The 27,803-nt window shown below is 46.2% G+C and overlaps 1 protein-coding gene across 1 annotated transcript; it reads right to left on the reverse strand.

Annotated features, from left to right (window-relative positions):
• Positions 1–7,182: 7,182 nt before the first annotated feature.
• Positions 7,183–8,024, reverse strand: LOC142985738 (uncharacterized). Its single transcript, XM_076133988.1, has 3 exons — positions 7,809–8,024; positions 7,427–7,583; positions 7,183–7,343 (listed from the first exon to the last, which is right to left on the reverse strand). The coding sequence occupies exons 1-3, from the start codon at positions 8,022–8,024 to the stop codon at positions 7,183–7,185; spliced, it is 534 nt and encodes a 177-aa protein (XP_075990103.1).
• Between the last annotated feature and the right edge of the window lie 19,779 nt (positions 8,025–27,803).

A 27,803-nucleotide genomic window follows, 5' to 3' on the forward strand; every position in this document is an offset into this window, starting at 1 on the left:
GGCACTAGTGCAGAAGAGTGATAGATACCTAGGGGAACTTCGGTAGTACTATGATTCGCCAGCTGATATGATGAGGGACCATGCTGTTTTGTAATGACATATGGTCCATCCCTACGAGGCGCAAATTTGGAGCTCGTTCCTTGAGCCGTTTTACTTATTGCGTGAACTTGCGCAAGTACCAAGTCACCGGGTGAGTACTTCGGGCTTTGTCTTCTAGTCTTATCTACTAAAACTTTCCTTGCTTCTTCCTTCATTTCTTGTACCTCTTTAGCCCGTTCCAAAACTTCAGCAATTTGCAGCAGCTTCGGAGTAATTTCGGCGATAAAGTTTTTATTTGATACTATGGCTCTCAAATCATGCAAGGCATCATCACACGTCCTTAGCTCTCTGCCAAATGTCAGGTAAGCAGGGGTATAACTGGTTGAAGAGCATAGCGCAGTGTTCATGGCGAAACGAATTTCAGGAATCTTCGTTGGCCAGTTGGTGTGTTCCCCCTCAACTAAAATGGCAAGCTGTGTCTTCAGGTCTCTATTCCGTCTCTCAACCGGATTGGTTTCAGGATGGTAAACTGGGGTAAACGCATGCTTGATGTTTAAACAAAATGCCACTTGTTGCATGAAGGAACTTACAAATTGGGGACCATTGTCGCTGATCATTCTTCGCGGCACCCCATATCGCAAAAACACCTCATTGATCAGTATGGTGGAACAATTCTCAGCTGTTGCTTGCTCTAAAGCAAATAGTTCTATCCATCTTGTGGCTAAATCTTCTACTATGAATATCCACGATTTGCCATCGTCCGATAGGGGTAAAGGTCCGAACAGGTCAAAAGATATTACTTCAAATCTTTTGTTAATGGCAGACGTTTGGAGTAGACCGGCAGGTTTCAAATTTGAAGGCTTGTAGCGTTGACAAGCGATGCAATTCCTTACGTAGCTTTCTATATATTTACGCATTCCTTTCCAATAGTACCGACGTGAAATTCGTTGCATTGTCTTTTCTGACCCGTAGTGTCCAGCCATTGGGTGATCGTGGTATACGGACAAGATATTTGCCCATTCATGTTCAGGTACAGCAAGCTGTGCATTATCGGTATCTGCATTAGGATTGTAGCGATAAAGAAGTCCGTTATTCATCATGTAACCCTTGTTTCTCCAGTACGAAATATCCTCATGATTATTGGCATCTTCTAAAGCGGTAACTATCTTCCGAATGTTCTCATCCTTCAATTGTTCTGCTCTAACTTCGCTGGGGTCACGAATTGGTATGTCTACAGAAACAGAGCAAATACCACAGTCTTTCTCAAGTTCTTTAGTACATGGTGGCCGCGAAAGAGCGTCGGCAACGACATTTGTCTTCCCCGGCGAGTATTTTATGGTGACATCGTATGCTTGCAGTAGTAATGCCCATCTTGCCAATCTGCCTGTGGGCGTTTGAATAGTCATTAACCATTTTAGGGCTTGGTGATCTGTGACTACTGTGACGGGTGCTCCTTCTATGTAGCCACGGAATTTCGTCAATGCCCAGATTACTGCCAAAGCTTCGCGCTCTGTTGTACTATAATTTCTCTCAGCTGAAGTGAGGAGACGGCTGGCATATTCCACTGGATGCTCTTCAGATCCCTCCCCCTGGATCAGAACCGCACCGATTGTATAACTACTTGCGTCAGTCTTAACGATATAGGGTTTCGTACAATTCGCTTGTTTAGGTACTGGGGCAGAAGTCAGTTTTTGCTTTAATATTTCGTATGCCTCCGCTTGTTTCTCACCCCACTTCCAAACCGCATCCTTCTTCGTCAGTCTAGTGAGTGGCTCCGCTATCATAGAAAAGTTCTCGATGAACCTCCTATACCAAGAACAGGTCTGTAGGAATGAGATAAGGTGCTTTAAATTCGTTGGTGGCGGTAGATTTGTGATGGCTTCCACTTTATCAAGGTCAACCTGTAGTCCTTCAGGGGTGATGTAGTGGCCCAGATACTTTATTCTTGATACAACAAAGTTACAGTTTTTTTTATTCATCGTCAAGTTGTATCTTCTCATCTGCTTAAAAACTTCTCTCAGATCTTCAAGATGACTCTCAAAAACTGCTAGAAAAGACGATCAAGTCATCCAAATATGCTAGTAGCTTAATGTCTGCCACTCCCGTACGAAATTGGTCGATCAGTCGTTGAAAAGTTGCAGGGGCATTTCTCAATCCGAAAGGCATGCGCTTGAATTTGTAGATGCCAAAAGGACAGATAAAAGCAGTTTTGTCTTGATCTTCTTCTTTGACGCTAACCTGCCAGTAACCGGCTTTAAGGTCCAAAGAAGTCATGTACGGTGTGGGTTTCGCCTCATGCAGAAGGTCGTCGATACGTGGTATAGGGTAATTATCCGGAATAGTGATAGAATTCAACCGCCTATAGTCCACACAAACTCTTATTTCACCGTTTTTTTTGGGGACCATAACCACCGGAGCCGCCCATGGTGATACACAACTTTCTATGATACCTTCTTTAACCATCTTCTCTACTTCCTTTTTCAACATTTCTTTTCGTGCAGGCGATAGTCTATACGGGGGCACAGCGATCGGATCGTGGTTTCCAGTGTTGATGCTATGATGGACGTGATGCACGGGTTTACCATTGGGTTCAAATAAATCGGCATATTCAACTAAGAGTTCTTGGAGGTCGCGTTCTTGGCCAGGTGTAATGTCGCTACGACCAATTTCAAATGCGTCGATGTTCAAGCTCCAATCTATACTGCCATCAAACAGATCTTGCGAGTGAGGGGACAGCATGACACTTGAGTTTTGAATCGCCATCTGTGAGTCACGCCAGAGTCGTCTCATTACGGGTGAATAGCCATCAAATAACCTAGGTCGCTTGGGTGGTGTATTCGGATTCACATTGATCAGGTTATTCGAGTTATCCTGTTGGACCATGCCCACCCGCCCTACGGGCAACTCATTCAATGTCAGTGCATTCACTGAAACTTCCTTCGGTGGAACTGGTGAACTTGGCGGTGTATTTGTCAAAGATGAGATTGGTGAGGGTAATTTGACATTGTTGAAAATTTCAATAGCTGTAATATTTTCTTCGTTTGGCGAGAACTTGGTGAAACCTTCCTCGTACAGCTCGTATGCTATGTCAGGAGTTTCGACAAACGACATAGTGAATTGCGGTTAATTGAGAATCATGCCCGCATCCTGTATGAAGCCTATCCCAAGAAGTGTCCTATTGTCTCTCGATTCGGGAAGTATTACAAAGGACGTTAACACAACCTTTTCTTGAATTTGGACGGGCACTTTGATAGTATACACTTTCTGGTTTTTCTTTATTCCATCGGCAAGAGTTACGTTCGCAAATTCTTCGCCGAACGACAATCCCAGGTCTCTCAGCTTGCAAAATAGCCCATATATAGCTTATATACATTTTTTATTTTTACGTTTAATTGTTACAGCCGGCAGATGGAGCAATAACGTTTCGTTATTGGTTTTAAAATATTTTTATAGAATTAGGTTACATATTATTTTAATATCTTATTTATACTATTTTTACTTACATATTATTATTATTGTTATTTAAGCCTATTTATAGTTTATTATTTTTTTATATTATGTCGCTACAAGATGTTAGTGTCGATAGGGATGATTATTTTTCCGCTGACAGTAATTCTAGTTATGCTAGTGTCCCTTCTCTCGCTGAAACATTATCGTCTCGTTTCTCTGATGCTCATAAAAATCTTAATGTTGTCCATATAAATACCCAAAGTATTCCGGCACATTTTCCAGATATGCTGACTAGCTTTGACTGTACAAACCTACACGCTATATTAGTCTCAGAGTCATGGCTTAAGCCGTGCTTAGCCTCCTCCGCATACTCACTCCCTGGTTATCAGCTCATCAGAAATGATCGGGCTGTGGGAGGTGGGGGTGGCGTTGCCATATACCTTAAAAATAACATCCCATTTCCATTATTAGTTTGTCATCACATACTGATGTGGGCGAACACCTTTTTCTAGAGATTGAACTCTTCCACTCGAAAATACTGCTCGGTGTATTTTGCTGCCCCTCGTTTCGCATTGATTATTTCTCATCGTTTGAGATTCTTTTAGAAAACTTTACTCCAATGTACAGTCAGACTATAATCATGGGTGATTTCAACACTTGTCTCCTAAAAAACGATTCCCGGTCCACCACACTCCAGTCTACAGTTCGATCCAACAACCTGTCTATCCCTCCTCTCAGTGCCACTCACCATTTTCCAAACTGCAACCCCTCCCTACTTGACCTCATTCTTGTCTCCTCCTTAAATCGTGTATCTAAACATGGCCAGTGCTCAGCCGATGCTTTCTCCTACCACGATTTACTTTTCCTATCCAATCGAATCCGACTACCTAAACCCAAACCGAAAACCCTTGTGCATCGCAATTTTCGTGACATGGATGTTGTTAAGCTTTGCGAGGATGCCGGCAATATTGATTGGAGCTCACTCCTCGACTCTGACTGTGTAGATGACAAAGTGGCTATAATGACAACAAAATTGACCGATCTTTACGACACTCACGCACCATTTCGTCAAATTAAAGTGAAACAGCTTCCGTCGCCTTGGCTTACTGACGACATCTAATCTCTGCTCCACAAAAAAGCTACAGCCAAATCTAAATACAGATGTCGCCCCCCTGCAGCTAATAGAGATAAATATGTAGCTATTCGTAATCACTGCAACAAGGTGTGTAGGAATGCACAACGCCGACACATTCAAGAATCCGTTGAAAACGGAGATCCAGCCAAGGTCTGGAAATTTCTTAAATCACTGGGGGTCGGCAAACCACAACAAAACCCTGTCCCTAATAATATTAATATGAACGTCTTAAATCAACACTTCTCTGCATTATCACATTTAGATAGTACCACGAAACGTAATACACTCAGTTACCTTTCTTCTTGTTCGACTCCTGATTGTTCTCCATTTGTTTTCAGTCAATTCACTGCTTGTGGTGTTAAGAAGAGCATCTTGTCCATCACATCGAATGCGCAGGGAGCTGATTGTGTCAGCCGTAATATGATCCTTCCCGTCCTTGATGAAATACTTCCTATCATATGTCATATCCTCAACTTTTCCATCTCTAGCGGCATCTTTCCGTCCATATGGAAGGATGCCCAAATTATCCCCATACCAAAAAATTGTAACCCGTCTACTTTCTCTGAATATCGTCCCATATCCATACTTCCTTTCCTATCTAAAGTTCTTGAACGCCTAGTACATTTGCAACTCAGCACCTATCTTTCTGAAAACCTACTCCTAAATCCTTTCCAATCGGGTTTCCGTCCTGGTCATAGTACTACTACAAGCCTGGTTCATATTACGGAGGACATCAGATCAGGTATGGAAGATGGCAAGCTTACGACCCTAGTCTTGCTAGATTTCAGCAGCGCCTTCAATTGTGTTGATTTTGATGTTCTGCTGGGTACATTGTGTTCTCTTAACATATCTCCATCAGCGGTTGACTGGTTTCGTAGTTGTATGTATGGGCGCCGGCAACGTATTAACATTGAAAACAATGTCTCGGATTGGTGCTCTGTATCCGCTGGCGTACCGCAGGGCGGCGTTTTATCTCCCTTACTTTTCGCAGTTTTTATCAATACTATATCCAATCGCATCACTTCTTCCTACCACCTCTATGCAGATGATCTACAAATCTATTCTTCTGCTCCCGCGGATAGGTTGACGGAAGCTGTAGAAACGATAAATAGTGATCTGGTTCGTATTTGTGAATGGAGTAAGTCGTATGGTCTTAGTGTCAACCCTCACAAAACACAAGCCATTGCCATCGGTAGCCCCAGGATGCTCGCAAGAGTGGATTGGACAGTAGTCCCCACTGTGATCTTTGATGGCACAACCATCCCTTTTAGTGACCGAATCAAAAACCTGAAGGTCTATGTTTTGACAAGGGCTTGTCCTGGAGTCCTCAACTCCAGGAACTCAGCCGTAAAATATTTTGTTCGGCGGGGTCCTTACGCAGGCTACGCAATTTTCTCCCCATAAACACTAAAATCGCGCTTGTACAATCACTTCTCTTCCCCATCCTTGATTATGCCGATGTCAGCTATCCCGATCTAACCGAGGACCAACTTAATAAGCTTGAGCGCCTTCAAAATTTCTTTATCAGGTTCATATTTGGATTACGCAAATATGATCACGTCTCAGAGTATCGAAACAAGCTCAAGTGGTCAACCAATACGTTCACGCCGGAATGCTCACATTCTCTACCTTCTGTACAATATCTTGTTCAATCCCTCGACTCCCTTCTATCTCAAACAACGTTTTGTTTTCCTACATGACACGCATTCAAGGTTTTTACGATCATCGGAGAATTTAAGACTTAAGATGCCTGTGCATTCCACTAAATTCTTAGACAAGTCATTTACTGTGCAAGCTGTGCGGTTGTGGAATGCGCTGCCGCTATCCATTAGACGAGTACAGAGCTTGCCAATTTTTAAAAATCGGGTGAAGGAACACTACTTAACACTGCAAGACACTTTTTCTTGAATACCTCTCAACTTTCACTACTCTAAGTTCTTTACTTTCCCATGACTGTCTTAATAAACTCCTCTTGCTATCTCTGTATGAATATAATTATATATTAAATTTATTATATATTTGCTTATTTATGTATATTTTATATATTATATTTATTATATATTTGCTTATTTATATATATTTTATATATTATACTTATTATATATGTGCCTTTGTATTTATAGATGATGTCTATTTTATATATACAATTGTTATTTATTCTTTATTATATATAACTTATATAATTAGGTTAATGTGACATGTACGCAGTACTACCTCTTTTTATCTCAACTTCTCTTTCCATCCTATGGTTGCCTGTAAGAGATTGCCTTGTGCGATAAGGCCGCCGATTGTGCATTGATATTGTATTTAGTATAAGTTTATACTGCTTTTATTTATTTTTATATTTTCCTGGTACATTGTGTACAATAAAGAGAATTTATTATTATTATTATTTATTATTATAAGAAGCAACGCTCAGTTTGGCTCCGGTGTCAATGTTAGCACAACCTTTTATGCCCAGTATGTTTATAAATACAACCGGTCTGCTTTTCATATCTGCCTGAATATCTACTGCACAAAAACCCAAATCATTCGGTGCACGCTGTGAGGAACGGCGACTAGAGCATGTTGTGCAATTCGCTCTGATCACTCCTGGAGCACCACAACCATAGCAGGAAAATTTTGGCTGTGAGGGAGATGGCATCTGAGTAACTGCTTCCCTTTTTATTATTGGCTCTGGATGGGTTGAAGTGGACGGTGCTGGTACTGCTAGTTTCTCCTGCTTTAGTCTTTTACGGCATTCATTAAATGCATGACCGGGAAGCCTACAAAATCCACATCGTAACTTTTTGTTAGATTTACTCTGATCGGAGTCTTGTTTTCGATGCATCGATTTTTCTTTTATGGTATTTTCGATTCCTCGTGCAACCTCCAACAGATCATCAAACGTAGTTATCAGACTGCGTGTGATGTGTGACCTTATGTTGACGTGTAAAAGGCCAAAAATCATGTCAATTTGCTACGTTTCCGTGTGTTTTGGTGCCGGTAGCATAGAAAACAACATCCTCTTCTTCGCGACAAACCGTTCCGTAGCAAGATCAGGTGGTTGTTCTTCGCCCATAATTTCTTTATATAAAACATATGCAGGTTTCTTAGGCGCATAAGCATTTCGTAGCCTTTGTTCAAACTCAGCCCATGTTTTGATGGTATCCTTAACACCTTGCCACCAAATAGCCGCTTCTACGCGCAAAACAAGCGGTATTCCCATTAAAGTTTGACTATCACCGATGTTTCCAACAGCTATAAAGGTGCTCACTGCAGAAATAAATGTTTCTAAGTCTTCCTGTCTACGGGTTCCATCGTAGGTATGTGTACAATTCGCCATCGAACCTGTACGAGTAGAACCTGAAGTTATGGATGCTATGAGGTGGGTCAATTGTGCATCACTCAACGTCGTCATCTTGTCTTCCTTTAGACTTCTACAATCTTGATTCTTAACGGCGTATGTAGTGATTCTTCCTGCCTTGGTTATGTACGTCGCCGTCGGCCGCACGTTGGTCGCCAGTGTGGAATTAAAACTCTCGGTGAACTTCTTCTAAGACTTTATTCTAAGGTAACAATGTAGACAACTTAAACATGAAACTAAATAGTGCAAGGTCCGGCAGATGTTCGTAAACACGAAGCACCTCCGTACGCAGGCACTAGCCCTAAAAGTGTATTGGTGGTCCAGCTAGTTCCACTAGATGCGGAAGCGTCGCCGTACGCAACAACACTGCCCGCGTAAGTCGAAGTCTTCACAGTGTCCCTCACGGGACACGTGGAGCCAACATCGGGACCCGGTGGGTCCCCTTGTTGGGATGTTTTGTTTCGCCGCCCCTAAACTTAGGGGCGGGTATTTGGGTGTGGGGGGGAATTCCCCTTATGGCGGATGAGTGCCTACGGCCCTGGTCGCAAGGTTTGGGGATCGAGCTTCACTCCTCCCGGCGGTCGCCCCCGCGTTGGGTGAGACCTCTGGTTGCCCCATAGGAGGCCCAACGAGGAGGCGCCAGCCAGGGGGGAGGCTTTATCGATCCTTACTCTCTGCGTTTAGGGCCGAGGCGGTGATGTGTGGTTGCATACGGGATGCGGGGCGAGACCGCCCCGACGTGATGAGAGCCCCCGTCTCCTGCGAACGAGGCGCGTATCGCAGCATATACGCGGTCGTCTTCGCAGGCGGAGAGGGGCAACTGCGGCGGGGCGTGGTTGCCGCATCGCGCAGCGAGGGCGCCGGGCTTGCCGCCTTGATGGCGGAGGGCCCAGCGCAGGTCGTTGTGTGGGCGCCGCGCTCGACCTAAAGGGAGCGCGGCGCGTCCTGTCGGTGTTGCACCGGGCTCTACCGCCGAGGTAAGCGGCGGGAGCCCGGTGCACGGTGAGTCAGTCCGCGGTAGCATCTGAAGCACGGAGACGTCTCGTCTTTCCGATAAGTGAGGTATCCCGGGAACTTGAATATGGCAACACTGCCACAGTGTACATCACGATCTTATATTAATTTTCTATTTTCGCAAATTCCTCGTAATATCAGTTCAAGTGCAATAGTTAACTAAAGTACAACCTCTGAAGAACAAGTGATATCGTTCGCAAGTGCTATCATCATCAACGAGCTCCGGAAACAACTCAGTTAAGTTTCACTCTCTACCTGTTGTTGAATTGTGATAGTCACACAAACGTCAAAAGTACCGCCAAATAACAGAACTCATACCTACGTACGCATCAATAGACATTGTCAAACTCAAGTGACAGCTGTCACTTAGCTGTTGACATTTACATAGTGTTGCCAAGTAACTAACACAAATTTCTACTAATATACACGGATATCTACCATTATGAGTCTCTGTTATAAATGTAGCAGACAAATAAAATCAACCGATTTAAAAGCATGTTCCAAGTGCTCCGCAGCTTATCACTATCAGTGTCTTGGAATACCAGCAGAAAATTACGCTAAGGAATCAAAAGCTCACAAAGCGAATTGGAAGTGTCCAGAGTGTAAATCCTATGAGACTCGCGGTCAGCGTGCTATTACGCCCACGCAACAAAAACCTACTGGAATATCTATTGAGTCCCCGTCTGCGCAAACTATAGAAGAGCTAAAACAATATTTCAACAAGAAACTTGAAGAGTCACTATCTAAACTTTTGATTGATATCAGGCGTGATTTTACTACGGAAAGCGCTGACACCAGGAGCAAATTAGACGATTTGACTGAGAGCATTAACTTTATGTCGGCAAATTACGACCAGCTTAGAGAGGAACTGGATACTAAGACCAAAAGAATTGAACATCTGGAAACTGAAAATAAGACCTTAAAGCTGAACCTAGCGGACGTTAATACTAGACTGAACCAGTTTGAACAAATATCGCGAGAATCTAATTTGGAAATCCAGAACGTTCCCGAGCATAAGACGGAAAACCTTAAAATTATTGTTCAGCAGCTTTCCAAAACTGTTGCGTGTACTCTACAAGAAAATCATATCTTGAATTACCACCGCGTGTCCAAGATAAACCAGGAGTCAAGTCGTCCTCGATCAATACTAGTGAAGCTATCAAGTCCACTGATACGCGATAGTGTATTGGCAGCTGTTAAAACATTTAATAAAACCCATCCACGAGAAAAACTTAACTCGTCACACCTTGGTGTAGCTGGGAAACAACCCGTGTACGTGAATGAACATTTATCTCCAGCGAACAAACAGTTGCATGCAAAAGCTCGCCAGGTCGCGAAAGAAAAAGGCTTTCAATTTGTGTGGGTAAGAAACGGCCGAATTTTTATCAAGAAAGATATTAATTGTAAAAGCTTAGTTGTTAAAGATCCTCATTTCCTAAATACTTTGTAAATAACTTACCGTTACATTTGTTTTTATTTTTATTTTCTTAATTTTTTCTAAAATTACTGTTTCAAATATATTGTTTGTTTTATGAGTACATTGTTAAGTCAGACGAACAGAGGCACAGGTTTAAATATAGTTTACCAAAATGTTAGGGGTCTTAGAACTAAAACGGAACTCATACGAAACAATGCGCTCATGCAAGACATAGATGTGATTCTTCTGACAGAGACATGGCTTAATGACTCTATTTATGATCATGAAATTTTAGACGGTAGGTATACGATATTTAGACGCGACCGTGGTACGTCCTCGTCGGTTAAAAGTGACGGTGGTGGAGTTCTCATCGCGGTTCAACACAGACTCGAACCTATTCGTAAACTACAATGGGAGTCTTCGGATGAGGATCTGTGGGTTCTAATTAAGCTTAAACTGGGTAATTCAATTGTACCTCTATGTATATGTACCTTATATTTTCCGCCGCCAGTAACTCAATATCGTCTCGATAACCTTACGTCTCACCTAACAAACGTATTACAATATAAAATACCCCAAAACTCCATAATTCTACTAGCTGGTGACTTCAACCTACCTACTTTATTATGGAAATTTGATGACAGCACAAATTCTCTAATTCCCGCAGACTCCCCAAACAACTTGGATAGCATACTAACTGACGCTCTTTCCATTAACGGTCTACACAATATAAATTCAATATGTAATACAAGGGGACGCACACTTGATTTAATACTAACTAACTCCAGTAAATACGTTACTGTATCTAACTGTGCTATGCCTCTTGTCGAACAAGACGTATACCATCCTGCGTTGAACATTTCTTTAAAACTATACTCCCAAAGACCACCTAAATTAAACAGATCAGAATCTCTAAATTTTTCTAAGGCAAATTATGAAAAAATCAAGGAAGAACTGAATGAGGTTGATTGGATCAATAATCTTACTCCGAACCTAAATATTGATGAAACTGTTGAAGTCTTCTACCAAGTACTAAATGAAATAATATTAAAACATACCCCTATATCTCGTGGTCGGAACAATAAATATCCTTTCTGGTTTAGCCGACCTCTGTTAGAGGCTCTAAAAGAAAAAAACAAATTGCACAAAAAATTTAAGAAATATTCAAACCCTAGAGATTTGGCGGAATACAAGTTGTTGCGAAGTCAATGCAAAAAAATGCTGCATGAATGCCTTAATAAGTTCAAAGCTGAGTCCAAAGTCTTAATAAAAAAAGATCCTAATTACTTCTGGACTTTCATTAAATCGATAAGATCCAACAGTTCTGAAATCCCCGATGAAATGTTCTATAATGACAAAACTGCACAAGGTGGACAAAATATAAGCGATCTATTTTCGGCATACTTTCAATCAGTCTATGCTGATATTGGGCGAATACCAGTAACAAATATCGTCGATTCAGATAGTCACGTCCAAACAATTAGCTCTTTCCATATACCTAAATCAGATATTCTGACATCTCTCAAAACTTTAGACACAAAAATCGGACCGGGCCCAGATTCCATTCCACCAATCTTCTTAAAAGATTGTGCTGAACAGCTCATTGATCCACTATATCTCATCTTCAATAAATCCCTTTCTCACGGTATATTTCCTTCCAAATGGAAACTCGCCCACGTCACACCGGTATTCAAGAAAGGAGATCAAAATGATGTGTCAAATTATAGGCCTATTTCAATATTGTCTGCAATGGGGAAGCTCTTTGAGAAACTTATCCAAATAAAAATTCAGTTCCATTTAAAACCCATCTTTATTCCAAACCAGCACGGTTTTTTGCCAAACAGAACAACAACTTCAAATCTCATGGACTATGTTAGTGATATATATGACGCTATAGAGAGAAAAACAGAAGTGCATGCTATTTATACCGATTTCTCAAAGGCTTTCGATGTTGTTGATCATTCTTTACTTGTTCAAAAGCTTGCCCAAGCAGGTATCTGTGGGTCTCTACTAAGATGGTGCGAATCTTACATCAAAAATAGGTCCCAAATCGTAAAAATCAGAGGTTTTAAATCTTCTCCTAAATGTGTTCCATCCGGGGTACCCCAAGGGTCACACCTTGGTCCTTTGTTCTTTTTAATTTATGTTAACGATTTATGTTCCTCTATAACATCCAAATACCAAATGTTCGCAGATGACCTCAAACTATACCGAATCATATCTAACCATAACGACATAACCTCCCTTCAAAATGATATCGACAGAATCAACAACTGGTGCTATTTGAACGGCATGACAATCAATACATCTAAATGCTACCATATTAAATTTTCACGCAAACGTGATGCTATCGCTGCCACCTACTATATCAATGATACCCCAATAAATGAAGTTACAAGCATGCGTGACTTAGGTGTTACGGTTGACACCAAGTTAGATTTCCGCGAGCACATCGACAACGTCACGAACAAAGCCGCACGGTTAGCTGGTTTTGTTATACGTCAAACCAAATTTTTCAAAGACCCTGAAATTCCCATCCTACTTTTTAACTGTTTTGTACGATCGCTTCTAGAGTATTGTTGCCAAGTATGGTGTCCATCCTACGCAGTACATATTTCCAGAATCGAAAAACTCCAAAAACACTTTCTGTACCATCTGTCTTATTCTAACAACCTCTGTCGAAGTCTTACTTCCTACGAGAAAAGACTCACACATTTCAAAATGTTGACACTAGAGCATAGGCGGGATATCGCTGACATAATCTACATACACAACCTAGTAAATGGAAAACTTGACAATCCCTCTCTGCTCGGTAAATTAAATTTCTCAGTACCACGTTCTGGCAGTCGTATTCACAATAGAAAAACTTTTGACTTACCCCATTGTCGCACAAATTATAGTCAGCACTCGCCATTGTATCGTATGTGTTCTAAATACAATAGTATAACCAATAATATTGACATATTTAATGCAACTGTTCATTCATTGAAGATTTATTTATCCAAAAATGCTCAATTATTTTGTCATAGTTTTATATAGTTTACTTGGTTTTTACATTATAACTATTTTTATAACATGTTTTATAGTTTAGTGTTGTGATGTACACTTAAAAAAGTTTATTTTTAAGCTCTACGTAGCTAGCATGTTGTATTCACTTCAAGAAGAACAAACGCAATTGAATGTATCGTGTTATTTTATATATTGCCATTATGTGTTTTGTTCAGTTTAGTGAATCTAATAAAAAAAAAAAAAAAAAAAAAAAAAAAAAAAAAAAAAAAAAAAAAAAAAAAAAAAAAAAACTTGATTTTGTCTGCAGGGCCCAGGAATGTCTTACTTATCAGCGCCACGTCAATGTCCTGTTCCTGCAGCAGGGGGCGGAGGAGGGCGGCCTTTCCCACGAGGCCACGGGCATTCCAGTGGATGATCCTCAGGGGCTTATGCATAGGGCGCATAGACGTGTCATGCCCCTCAGGATCACCTGTTTGATGCTGGAGGTGTCGCTCCCCGCTCTCAGTGCGAGGAGGACGTCCTGGAGCACCTCCAGCGCGGTCTCGATGGCGGCGTCGTCAAGTGGTTTACCGCTCTCGTCTTTCCGCGGTTTCGTGGAAGGTGTCGCCGCGGGGATCTCTGTCCCTGCCGCGGAGTGAGCCGCCTTCCTTCTAGTCGTTGTTGCGACTTTGTGGGCAGGCGCAGTCTCGACGGCTTGGTTTGGCCCTGCGCCTTTGGTCGCAACAACAGTGGGTTGCGGCGGCGACACTTTTTGGCCGCCCTGTGGTATTGGCACCTCTTCCGGTGCCTAGGAGTCTGCTACTGTCGCTGGGCGGGACTTCCTTCCGCGCCTCCGCTTTCTCCGCCCCCTTTTTGAGGAGGGTCCGGGTTCTCTGCGCTCTGTGGGAGCATTCGCTGCTGCCATAAGCGATGCCCCCTGGGGCTCCATGTCTGGGTTGACAGTGGGAATCGTTGGCCTCTCGGTGGCAGCTTGTTGCCGGCGCGAGTTCCCACTGATGGCGACCGTGCCCGCCTTCGTGCTCCTTCCGGAACACGGGACACTTAAAGTTGTTTGCGGGGTGTTCGCCCCCGCAGTTTATGCACGTGGCGGGCTCGTCCTTTGGACGTGGACATTCCCGGGCGGGGTGCTCACCGCCGCATCTCACGCAGGCCATTGTCCTGTGGCACTGGTGAGAGGAATGCCTGAATTGTTGGCAGCGGTGGCATTGGGCGGGTCTCCTCTTACCCCGCCAGACCTCTATCTTGACGCCGGGGATGCCGAGCATCTCGTCGACGTTGAAGATCCCCGGCGTCAGGTCCTTGGTCCTCTTCAGAATGGCGAAGAGGATACACCCGGGTCGGTCGCCACGAGCCCGTATGTTTTTGACATATTCGGGCTCGTACCCCAGAGCGCGGAGCGCCTCCTCGACCTCGTTGGGGGTGGCATTGGAAGGTAGCCCCCGGATGGCTATCTTGAGGCTCCTCTCCGCTGGCAGTGAGTAGGAGAACCACGACACCCGCTCACTTTTCTTCAACTCCGTGAGGTACTGCTGGATGAGGCGGTACTCGTGGTCCTCCGTCGGCGTAAATCTGATGCCCTTGGCGAATGGGCGGGCATTTGCGGCTCTGCCCAGGCGCGCCTTGAGCTCCTTCAAGTGGTGGGCCCAGTTCGGCAGGTGCTCTACTACCAGCGGAGGGTAGCGGAGTTTTCTGCCAAAATCCTTATTGGGCGGCTGGGGCGGCGTGCTGCTGGAGGCATCTGCAGTAGCCGTAGTCGTCCCGGAGGCTGCGTCTCGGTCGGATGTCGCGTCGGCGGTCGGTCCGGCAGGTCGGGCCGAGCACGCCAACACAGCTCGGTATGAGCGTGCTGGCTGCGGCGACACGGGCGGTGTGGGAGCGCGCGGCGCGGCGGCGGCGGGGTGGTTTGCGGGGCGCGCGGGGTGCGCGGGTGCGGGCGGTACTCGCTTCGGTAGCGGTGCCGGCTCCGCGGCGGTCGGGCGTGCGGCGTCGCTCGGGTGCGCGGTCGCAGGCGGCACGCGAGCCGGCGGCGGCATGGCGCAATGGCGCTTGGCCATCGCTGCCGTTTCCTCTGGGCTCCGGGGGCGCCTAGACTCCGGGGGCGCTGCAACCGCCCGTTGAGCCGGCGGCGGGGTTTCGTCACCCAGGCGGGCCGTGGAGTGGGCGCGCGCAATCGGTCGCGCGCGCCTCGCCAAAAACATAAAAGTGTCCGGCTGCGGACGCCAGCAGCACCTACCTGGGTTTCCGGAGGCGGCGGAGTCCAGGGACGTCGATGAGCAGGCTTTCGACGACGGCGGCGACATCTCTGAGTCGGGGCTTCGTCATCACGCGGGGCGTCGTCCTCCGTGTCACGAGCACGCACTGCACTCACTTCACTCGCGGCACTAACACTGGTGTCACTATCACTAGTACGCGAGGAAGGCGCAGGGCGGCCCGCGACGGTCGGGCGCCTGCTGCGGAGGGCGGCGAGGCGCGGGGGGACCTTATGGTCACGCGGCGGTTACGGGGTTCGCACGCGGCGATGTAGGGCGCGTGGGCTCCTTCGGCGTCCTGCGGGAAGACCCCGGGCTGCCGGTCTTGGTGTTTGGGTTGCTCTGCGCAGCCGGTGCAGTCTTGCGGACCTCCTCCTGGTCCGGGTCCATGACGATGGTGGTGGTGGTCTAACTTTCGGAAGTGGCCGCGACCCCAACGGCGAATAAGAATCCTTAAAAATGCCGGGAAGCACAGGCTCGCACACGGGCGGCCTCGGTGTACACGGTGGCGTCGAATACAGACGTCACCGCGGACACCGCGGCAGTGACCGTGCGCGAGTAAGTGGAGTCCGGGCGGCGCGGCGCGGCGAGAACAATACGTGCGTTCGCCTCGACGGTCCGAGGCGCTCCGAAACCACTGCCCGCGTAGGTTACCGCGAGCGCTTATATAGGCGGTGGCTGCTTCGATGTGTGCGTCGGTGTAGTCGCTCGCTGGCGGGGACGCGTAGTGTGCGTGCGCTGCGGTGTGGCCGCCGTGAAGTTTGTTTACGCTACACATTTTAATATACAATAATAAATCCTTCTGATTTAAGAAGTTACACTACATCACCCCCCTCCAGAGACCGTCTTACGGGCGATAATATTTATTATAATATATATATATATATATACATTTTTTTTGTTATATTATGTACAGCGACGATGATGCCTCTTTCGCATCAGCTGAAGTCTTAACCTCTTCACCAAACGAGAGCTTTTGTTCCACAGGGGCTACGCTCGGTGATTTTGTACGGCAAACTTTTGAAAGCTCAAATAAAAATCTTTTTAACGTCTGTCACTTAAATGCACAGAGCGTTCCAAGCCATTTCACTGACCTGCAGGAAGCTTTTGCTGATGCTGACGTTCATGCCATCCTGATTTCAGAGACTTGGCTCAAACCTCACTTATTTATTTATTTATTTATTTAAACTTCTTATACAATTTGTATAAAGGCGGACTTAATGCCTAAGGCATTTTCTGCCAGTCTACCTTGGGGTGATGCAGAGATTAAATGAAGTAGGTGTTTAAATTATAAAGGAGGAAAATTTTGTTGAGAAAAGGGTTTACAAATAAATACCAATGTGGTCATGTGACTATACATAAATATAGATGAGTATATATATATATATATATATATATACATACATAATTAATTACAGTTATAAAAATATTAAATACGAATAATTCAATATATTACATATATTGAATTATTCGTATACAAACTAAGATAAGTGTGACGATTCTGCAACTTGTTTTAGCAGGAGATCCCGAACTTTGCTCTTAAACGTAAGACGGTTAGTGGACATCCTGATTTCAAGAGGGAGCGCGTTCCATAATAAGACAGATTGGACAGGAAAAGAAGAGTTGACAAACCCAGAAGTGTGTGATGGACAGAGAAGAAGAAGATTATTAGAGGAACGAAGGTTACGGTTGTGATTATCACACAGATATTGAAAGTAGGGAGTTAGGTAGGCTGGGGGAGTAGAAGAAGTGGGAAAAGAGAAGAGAGTCGTGAGTGCACGTAAATTACGACGCTCACGAATGGGCAGCCACCTAAGCTGGGAGCGATAAGTAGATATATGATCATACTTGCGGAGGTTGAAGATGAATCGAATGCAGTTGTTGAGAAGGCGGTCAAGTTTGTTGAGGAGATCTGCATTCAGGTCGAAGTAACATACATCACCATAGTCGATCAGTGGAAAGATTAAGGTCTGCACAAGCATTGCTTTAGTCGTGGATGGCAAAAAGTTTTTGAGACGATACAGAGCCCGCAGTATACCAGTGACCCTCTTGCAGACGTTAGATACTTGAGCTCTCCAGCTCAAAGTTGAGTCCAAGTAAAGGCCAAGGTCTTTCACAGTAGGGGTCAGTTCGATGATGGAGCCATTAAATACGACCGGTGGTACTGTTACGTGACCTAGCCTACTGATGCTGCGATTACTGCCTACGACTATAGCCTGACATTTGTCAGGGTTAACAGCTAAACCGAACTGCCTAGACCAACACTCAATGTGCTGAAGGTCACTGTTAATCATGCCGACAACTGACGCTATACAATCCACTGTTCCTTGCGCGTAGAGTTGCAAGTCATCAGCGTACAGATGATACGCACCCTGAAGATTATCGGTTAGAAGATTAATGAAAAAAGAGAACAATAACGGAGAGAGGATGCCGCCTTGTGGGACGCCAGAATCGAGTTCACGCCAGCTCGATGATAAGTCACCGATGTGAACCGACTGTTGGCGTCCTTTGAGATATGAGGAAAACCAATTTAGTGCACCAGAAGATATGTTAAGGTGAGAAAGGATGGAAAGAAGGATATCATGACTGACGGTATTGAAGGCGTTCGAAAAATCAACCAGAGCCACCACGGTGACTTTAGTATCTTCCATGCCCGCCCTTATATCGCCAGTCACTTTAAGGAGTGCGGATGTAGTGCTGTGACCTGGTCGGAACCCGGATTGAAGTGGGTTAAGCAAGTTGTTGTTTAACACAAACTGTGTTAATTGCTTGTGCACACAGGCCTCAAGGTAGAATTGATATGGGTCGGAAGTGGGCTGGGCTCGAAGGATTTGGGATTTTAGGTAACGGGATAATGTAGGCTTTGCGCCACAAAGAAGGAAAAGAACCAGAGGTAAGTGAGAAATTTATGATATGGGAAATGGCGGGGAGCAGGTGATCCAATGCCGCGACGATCATATGCCGACTGACATCGTCAGCGCCTACTGCATTGGACTTAATAGACAGGATTACCTTTTTATATATCTTCCGGTGTTACTGGAGCAAAACAGAAGGGGTCAAAGTTGGGTCGGGGTAAATTATTTACGGAACGGACAGTCTTGCACGTGGTTTGGTGATCAAGAGGTACTGTGGAAGCAAAATGGAGATTGATGTCATCCAAACCAACCGTGCAGTCTGGAACGTTACTTCGTTATTTGCCGATACCTAGGGTCCCTAGGAACCTCCAGATATCGGCTGGGGAAGAGGAAGAAAGATTACTGAGAATGTGTCGGCGTTTAGCGTTGCGTACCATCTGATTGCATCTGTTCCTTGCAACTTTGAACTGAACCCAGTTGTCGTCACAGCGGTCTCTGCGGAACTTTGCGAATGCCCTATCCCTACGCCTCATGGCAATGCGAACTCCCTCAGTCATCCAGGGAGCAGGCGGTCGTTTACGTCTCACCCTTCTGACTGGCGCGTGGACGTCAAACAGCCTAGTGACAGCGGTGTTAAAAATTGCGATTTTATCGTCAATCGTAGGGGCTGACGTTAGCTGCTCCCACTCGATGTTAGCAGCGTCCCCACACAATTTAGCCATGTCCATACGCCCAAAACAGCGCCTAAACAGAACCTTAGGATGGGGTTTGGGAGGTTTGAGGATGTAGGATAGGTATATAAGGTCGTGATGAGAAAAACCGGGAGCAGGGTATTGACCAGAAAAGGAGACAAGGGCGGGAGTAGATATCATCATTAAGTCCAACCAGGTATCATCGCCATCGATATTGTGATGAGTGGCATTAAGCGGAAGAATGTGTAGACTGGCGGACTCAATGATGTCTAGGAGTTTGCAGGAACGGGGTCAGCCAGAGGAAAGGAGATCGGTATTAAGATCGCCCATGATGATGTGATGTGAGTAATTGGACCCTAAAGATTCCAGCACTAATTCAATACTGGAGAAATAATCGATGGATGGGGGACAGTATATAACGCCAAGGAGGATTTTTGCTCCTTTGACCCAAACTTCCAGGAAAAGAAATTCGGCCGAAGCAGAGTAGTTGGGACAAGAAGAAGTTAGAATTTGGTAAGGGAAGTCACTTCTGAGGTAGATAGCGACACCACCCCCTCTCCTGTCTATCCGATCATTACGGATAAGAGTGAATCCAGGGAGGGAGTAAGAAGTTGAGGATAGGTGAGGTTTGAGCCACGTCTCTGAAATCAGGACGGCATGAACGTCAGCGTCAGCGAATGCCTCCTGCAGGTCATTATAATGGCTAGGGACGCTTTGCGCATTTATGTGACATACGTTAAGGAAGTTTATACCAGTACAGTCAAAAGTCCGACGCACAAAGTCTCCAAGCGTGCCTGTTATAGAGCAAAAACTGTCTTTCGAGGATGTGCTAATATCGTCAGCGGAAAAAAAAGAAGCTTCATCATCCGACATGTATAACAATATAATATGAGTAATAAATTAAAATATAATAAATAAATATATTTAAATAATTATTATAAAGGATGAACAATAATACTACGGTGCAAAATGCATCTCTGCACCACCCGCCAGCTAACATAAGAAAAAAAAACAATAAAAATATTATACACGTTTCCGAACGAAATTGTATGAGTCAAGTTGTCAGATTGACAGTTGACACTTGACAATCATTTAAACCAGTCATTAACGTGTAAATAATAAAGTGAACAAAGAGTTTTATTAAAACTAGGGTATGGATAAATAAAAATTAGAGGGTAAACGTTAACTACGTGTTACGTAAGATAGGAAGCGTAACAAAACTAAACTGTGGAGCGCGACACGGTTTCACAGTTCCGACAAATAACATTGGGACAACAATATGGCTAGTACTTGCGTGCTTTCGAGCTAACCGCAGATGTTCCCGCACTTGCACTGGCCGCTCCGGTCTGGGAAGAATGGGAAGAAGTGTCACCGGTCACCTTAGGATGCTTGGCCGCCAACGCGTTCAGCTCATCGGTAGTTATCACCTTGTGACGGCTACCGTCGGCGACCTTCACAACAATGACGCCGTCCTGGGTCCAGCAGTCCCTCATGCCGAAGTGCTGACGTGCCTTGGCGAAAACAATTTGCCGGGTCCGCGTCAGGAACTCCTTCACTGCAATAGACGTTCCACGCAGCTTCGCCTTGGCACGCCAAACTGCGCTCCGGGTATCCGCACTCGTGAAGCGCACCAAAATGGGTCGGTGATGCTTACCCCCGGGGGCACCAATCCGGTGACAGTGTCTTATGGAGGCTGGTGAGATGTCAGGCAACCCCATCTTGGAATTGAGTATGGTCGAAGCAATGTACTGTTGGTCGACCTTTGCTGACTCTGGGATCCCCAAGAAAAGAAGATCCTTTCTTCGGTGCCTAGTCTCCATGGAATCCACCATCCGGGCACACTCACTAATTTGCTGTCGAAGCAACCCAAGCACACCAAACATAAGTTCGCGGAAGGTGCGGAACTCTTCAGCGACCTTGGCCACAGTGTCCTTGGCAGCACCAGTTTGCAGCTGCGCCTCAAGTTCTGCCATCCTCTTGCTAAATGACTCCTCTAGCTTCGCCTGAGTCATCTGGATTTCACTCAATTGAGACATTGTGTAGTTGTTAAAGGTGCGTAGTGCTTGCAGATTTGGTTTCTTTAGCTGGCAGGTGGTGTGTAGTATTACACTAATACTACATGTACTGGGTATGTACTAAATGTAGTAAATACTATTTATTTATTGATGTCAATTGATTTAGATTGATAAATACTGATAAATAAATTAAATTGCAATTAAAAACTCAGGAGTGATTTTTAGTGTGTCTTACTTATTTTACACCTACTGCCCAAAAAAAACTTATCTTCTTCTTCCTACTCTCTCTCTGGTTAACTCTCTAATACGTAACGACCGCATAGATAGGAGAGGTGGTGGCGTCGCTATCTATCTTAGAAGTGACTTACCCTACCACATTCTTACTTCTTCTCCCAATTACTCTGCATCCGCCGAATTCCTTTTTCTCGAGGTTTGTGTCAAAGGAGCCAAAATCCTTCTCGGCGTTGTATATTGTCCCCCTTCCATCAACTATTTCTCCAGCATCGAGTCGGTGCTGGAATCTACGGGGTCTAGTTACTCACATCAAATCATCATGGGCGATTTCAATACTGATCTCCGTTCTCCTCGCTCTCCACGCTCCTGTAAACTCCTTGAGATCGTCGAGTCCTCCAGCCTTCACGTTCTACCCCTACATGCCACTCACCACAACACTGAAGGTGAAGATACCTGGCTGGACTTAATCCTTACTTCTGCTCCCTCCCTTGTCTCATCCTCAGGCCAATACCCAGCTCCTGGTTTCTCTCACCACGACCTAATCTTCATGTCCTACGCCCTAAAGCCCCCCAAATCCCGCCCAAAGGTTCTGTACAAGCGTTGTTTTGGGCGTATGAATGTGGACAAATTAGGTACGGACGCTGCTAACCTCAGCTGGGAGCAGCTAACAATAGCTTCGACCATTGACGACAAAATTTCTATATTCAATAAAGCTGTTGTTGGGCTGTTTGATGTCCACGCGCCGGTTAGGAAAGTTAGGCTTAAACGTCCTCCTGCTCCCTGGATGTCAGAAGGCGTTCGAATGGCCATGAGACGAAGAAATAGGGCCTTTGCCAAGTTTCGTAGAGATCGGTGTGACGAAAACTGGCACCAGTTTAAAGTTGCAAGGAACCGATGCAATCAGATGGTACGTAACGCTAAACGCCGACATTTTCTAAATAACCTTTCCTCCTCTTCCCCGGCCGATATCTGGAGGTTTCTCGGGACCCTCGGTATTGGCAAACATCAGAGCAATAACGTACAGTGCACGGTTGGATTGGACGATATAAATCGTCACTTTACGTCCACCACAGTGATGGATCACCAAACCAAGACCGATACTGTCCAATCCATACTGGGATTACCCCGACCAAATATTGAATCCTTCTCCTTTTCGCCAGTAACGCCGGAAGATGTTAAGAAGATAATCCATTCTATTAAATCGAACGCAGTAGGCGCCGATGACGTCAGTCGACGCATGATTGTCTCTGTGTTGGATCACCTGCTCCCCGCCATATCTCACATCATAAATTTCTCCCTTACCTCTGGTTCCTTTCCTTCCTTGTGGCGCAAAGCCTACATTATCCCATTACCTAAAATCCCAAATCCGTCACTTCTAGCGCACTTCCGACCCATTTCCATTCTACCTTTTCTCTCCAAAGTGCTGGGAGCCTGCGTACACAAGCAGTTAACACAGTTCGTGTTAAATAACAATTTACTTAGCCCGCTTCAATCCGGACCAGGCCACAGCACTACGACGGCACTCCTTAAGGTGACTGGCGATGTTAGGGCGGGGATGGAGGATACTAAAGTCACTGTTATGGCTTTGGTAGACTTCTCGAACGCCTTCAATACCGTCAGTCATGATATCCTTCTCTCTATCCTTTCCCATCTTAACATATCTTCCGGTGCGCTGAATTGGTTTTCCTCATATCTTCAAGGGCGCCAGCAATCGGTTCACTTCGGTGAATCTTCATCGAGCTGGCGTGCACTGGATTCTGGCGTCCCACAAGGCGGCATTCTTTCTCCTTTATTATTTTCAATATTCATCAATCTAGTAACCCAAAATCTTCGAGGATCGTATCATCTGTATGCTGATGACTTGCAACTTTATTCGCAAGAGTCCGTGGACTCCATATCGACAGCGGTAAACGTCGTGAATAGCGACCTCGAACACATTAGGTGCTGGTCTGAGAAGTTTGGCTTGGCCGTTAACCCTTTTTTTTTTTTTTTTTTTTTTTTTAACTCGGTTAATGCATGAAATTGCATCCCCAGCGCCCGGGGGAGCGCTGGGGTATGTGGGGCTCTCCGAACCAGAAGGGCTAGGCCTACCCACTAAACCACCGAGGTGTTGCCTCCTCCGCATAATGTCGAGGCTGCGGGATCGCTTAAAGCACGCAACCGCAGCCCCGACGCGGCTGTCCATTATTGGACCCGTCCACAGTGTGGGACGACACCGCAACACACTGGTGCCGTCCCTCCACATGCCCCCTCGTGCAATGACCAGAAAACTCCCCCGAGTTCGCCAGCCGAAGAGGGCCTTCGGAGGCCGGGACAGACTGCGCGCAGATGCGCAGTATGTCCCGGCCTCCGGTATAATCCGCACCGGCCACCGAGCCCGGAGGTGGCAGACTGCCCTCTCCCGGACCAGGCGGCCCAACGACTACTCTACTACTACTACGGCGGGGGGAGGAGGTGCGCGTACCTCCTTCTTCTTACACCCCGCCTCCGCTGGCGGCGCGGGTCGGAGGAAGACGCCTCACGATCCCGCTCCGCGGCCTCCTTCTGCGACATGACTGACTCGCAGAAGGAGGCCACCGCCCTCCAGGACCCCTCGCTATTCAGCATCGCGCTGATGACGCTAGTTAGCGAGAGGTCCCCCTCCACAAACGCCGACATTGCGTGTCTCTGCGGCGCCCAGGCCGCGCACTCCACTAGTGTGTGGTGCGCCGTATCTAATGGCGCGTCACATTCGTGGCAGGCCGGCGTCGGTTCCCGGCCCGCAATCTGGTGCAGGTACTTACCGAAACAACCGTGTCCGGTAAGTACCTGCACCAGCCGGAAGGACAGAACCCCCCACTTCCTACCTAACCATCGGGACAGGTGTGGCTGGATTGCCTCCACCGTGTCCCGGCCAGCAACTGGGGACCGCAATTGCTCGTCCCATCTCTGGACCAGGTCGGTTTGCGCCTCTGACCTTATCCTCTCCACTTCTTCAAAATCTGGCCGTTCGCCCCGGTTTCGCGCCTCTACCTTGCAGGCATACACCCGCGCTAAGACCCCCGCCTGAAGTTCCCAGGGGGGGTCGCCCGCCAAAAGGGTGGCCGCCGTCCATGATATGGTACGGTACCCCCTGATCGCTCTCACCGCTATCACCCTCTGGGGTCTCCTCAACAATACTAAGTTTTTAGCGGTGAGAGCGTCCGCCCACACGGGGGCACCGTACAGCGCCATGCTACGGACAATTCCAGTGTATAGGCGCCGGCAGGCCGAGCCCGGGCCCCCCAGGTTTGGTAGCAGCCGGCCTAGAGCGGCCGCTGCGGCAATTAACTTCGGAGCCATCAGTGTGAAGTGGGCCCCGAAGTTCCACCGTCCGTCCAAGGTGAGGCCCAGATATTTAAGTTGGGCCCTCACCGGCACCTCCACTCCCTGGACGACTATTCGCGCGTCCGGGGGGGGTCCCCGCCGCGGTCCGTGGAAAAGGAGGGCCTCCGTCTTAGTCAAGGAGACCCTCAAACCCAAAAGTGCGAGCTGGTCCACCACCAAAGACACGGCGATTGTGGCCAGCCGCGCCGCCTCCTCATAAGACCCGCCCCGGGCAGCGACGAAGGTGTCGTCCGCGGAACCTATAACCTCCGCTCCGGGAGGTACCGGCCCCCGAAGGAGCCAGTCATATCCGATGTTCCACAGGGTCGGGCCAAGAACCGACCCCTGTGGAACACCGCACGTCATTCGCCGCGCATGCCGTCGGCCATCTCGGCCCTCCCAAACAATTTGTCTGTCCTGGAGGTACGCCCCCAACAGCTTCCGGAGATAGGAGGGCACCCCATGGTACCGGAGTGCCTCCATGATAGTCTCGAACGGAATACTGTTGAAGGCATTCGCCACATCTAGCGATACCCCCAGGACGACATCTCCAGCCGCAACCGCTCCTCTGCTGTACTCTTTAAGGGCTGTTAGGGCGTCTAAAGTGGACCGCCCTGCCCTAAATCCGTACTGGGCCTCCGAGAGTTGAGGCCCAACCACATCCAAGTGCTGGACGAGACGAGATGCGATTATTTTCTCCAGCATCTTGCCCGTCTCGTCCAGCAAAACAATCGGCCTGTACGCCGAGGGGGAGTCAGGTGGTCGGTCTCCCCCTTTCGGGAGCAGGCACAAACGTCCGACTTTCCACTGTTTCGGGAACTCTCCTCTGCTGATACATGTGTTGAAGAGTCCCCGAAGCTGCTCTCCCAATTGCTTAAGCGCGACTACCAGCACTCGCCCCGGAACTCCGTCAGGCCCCGGAGCCGTTTTCCTGCCACGAAGGCGGTCCAGGGCCAGCTCCATCTCTTCCTCTGAAATTGAGGGGGGAGCCTCTTCCTCTGCGGGCTCCGGAGCAGGAGGAGCCATCACCGGGGGCGTGTGTCCCGGCGAATTGGGGAACAGTTCGCCCACCACCCTGCCGAGAAGATCCGGCGGCCGTTAACCCTGCCAAATGTCAGGCTATAGTGGTAGGCAGTCACCGCAATATTAGCAGATTAGGTAATGTTCATGTACCACCTATAGTCTTTAACGGCTGGACTATTGAAACGACGTCTTCAGTAAGAGATTTAGGTCTTTATGTCGATTCAACGTTGAGCTGGAAAGTCCAAACAGCCAATGTTTGTCGCAGAGTGACTAGCACACTGCGGGCTTTATATCGCCTCAAGAACTTTCTGCCATCCAGGACCAAAGCCATGCTTGTGCAGACCTTAATATTCCCTCTGATCGACTATGGTGATGTGTGTTACTTTGACCTGAATGCAGATCTCCTCAACAAACTTGACCGTCTTCTTAACAACTGCATTCGATTTATCTTCAATCTTCGCAAGTATGATCATGTATCTACTTATCGCTCTCAACTTAGGTGGCTACCAATTCGTGAGCGCCGTAATTTACGTGCACTTACGACTCTGTTCTCTTTTCTTACTTCCCCTACTCCCCCAGCCGACCTAACTCCCTACTTTTAATACTTGTGTGATAACCACAATCGTAATCTCCGCTCTTCAAGCAATCTTATTCTTCTCTGCCCCTCCCACACTTCTGGGTTTGTCAATTCTTCGTTCCCTGTCCAATCAGTTCTGTTATGGAATGCGCTCCCTCTTGAAATCAGGATGTCCACTAACCGTCTTACGTTCAAGAGCAAAGTAAAAGATCTATTGCTGAACAAAGTTGCAGAATCGTCACAATTTGCTTAGTTTATGTATTCATATATTTACCTATTATTGTTCATTTATGTAATTAATGTGTGTATATGTATTATTTTGTATATATTTAATTATAATAATATGTTACTATATATTTAATATTATTATTAATTTACACTCATATTGTCTACATCTATTATTATTTATTTACACATTTTTCTCATCTCTCACTCTCCTTCCTCTTTTTAAACACCTTCACAACAATCTCTGCATCACCCTAAGGTAGACTGGCAGAAAATGCTCCTGGCATTAAGTCCGCCTTTATACAGCTCTGTATATAAAGTTTAAATAAATAAATAAAAAAAAAAAAAATAATAGTCAGGAAACCTAACTTTGCGTCCCGACCTGGTTCTTTTACTGGCATTACCATGTGAAAGTGTAGGTGTGTTTGATGAGTTTGGAGCTTGTGTATTGTGTGTGATTGATTGACGAGGTATATTTGAAGTTTGTTGTGTGAGAGGTGTATGAGTTGTGTTTGGGTCATGAAGTATGTAGGCAGGTTTTAATCGGTCTATCGATACTGTTACCTCATTTCCTTTATAAAGGATCTTATAAACCTTTTCACCTCGCTTCAACACCTCATGGGGACCAGAATACGCTGGTCTAAGTGACCCTACCGTAGTGTCGACACTGTCGTCCCGAAGAAATACGTGAGAAGATGTGGCAAGCTGTTTAAAAATAAATGCTGCACGACGTCCAGAGTGCTGATTGGTGGGTTTGCCAGATGATTTGGCAAGGGATACAAGAAGACAAGAGATGGTTTTAGTCTGATTTATTGCGAGTATAACAAGTGCTTATATACTAACAAATACGTGAGAATGTTGCTGTGTGAATGCTTGTGCCCTATCTGTATACCTACGTGCTAATATTTATGTACGTGCTAATATGTACGACATAGTCGCTACAGTGGGTAACGGCTGGAGGTTCTTAACAAAACTAAGTATCTTGTCTCTATCTCTTATCAAAACTAGGGATCTGCTCTTCTGCTGGCTCAAAAATGTCGCATGGAAGACGAAGAGGTTCTCCGTATAGCAGTTCAGCTGATGACGCTTTGAGGTCCCCTTTAATTGCACTACGGATACCCAACAAAACGAGTGGTAATGCATCCACCCAAGATGTACTGCCATGACAAACAATTGCT

Source organism: Anticarsia gemmatalis, chromosome W (assembly GCF_050436995.1).
Source record: "Anticarsia gemmatalis isolate Benzon Research Colony breed Stoneville strain chromosome W, ilAntGemm2 primary, whole genome shotgun sequence".
Lineage (NCBI taxonomy): Eukaryota > Metazoa > Arthropoda > Insecta > Lepidoptera > Erebidae > Anticarsia > Anticarsia gemmatalis.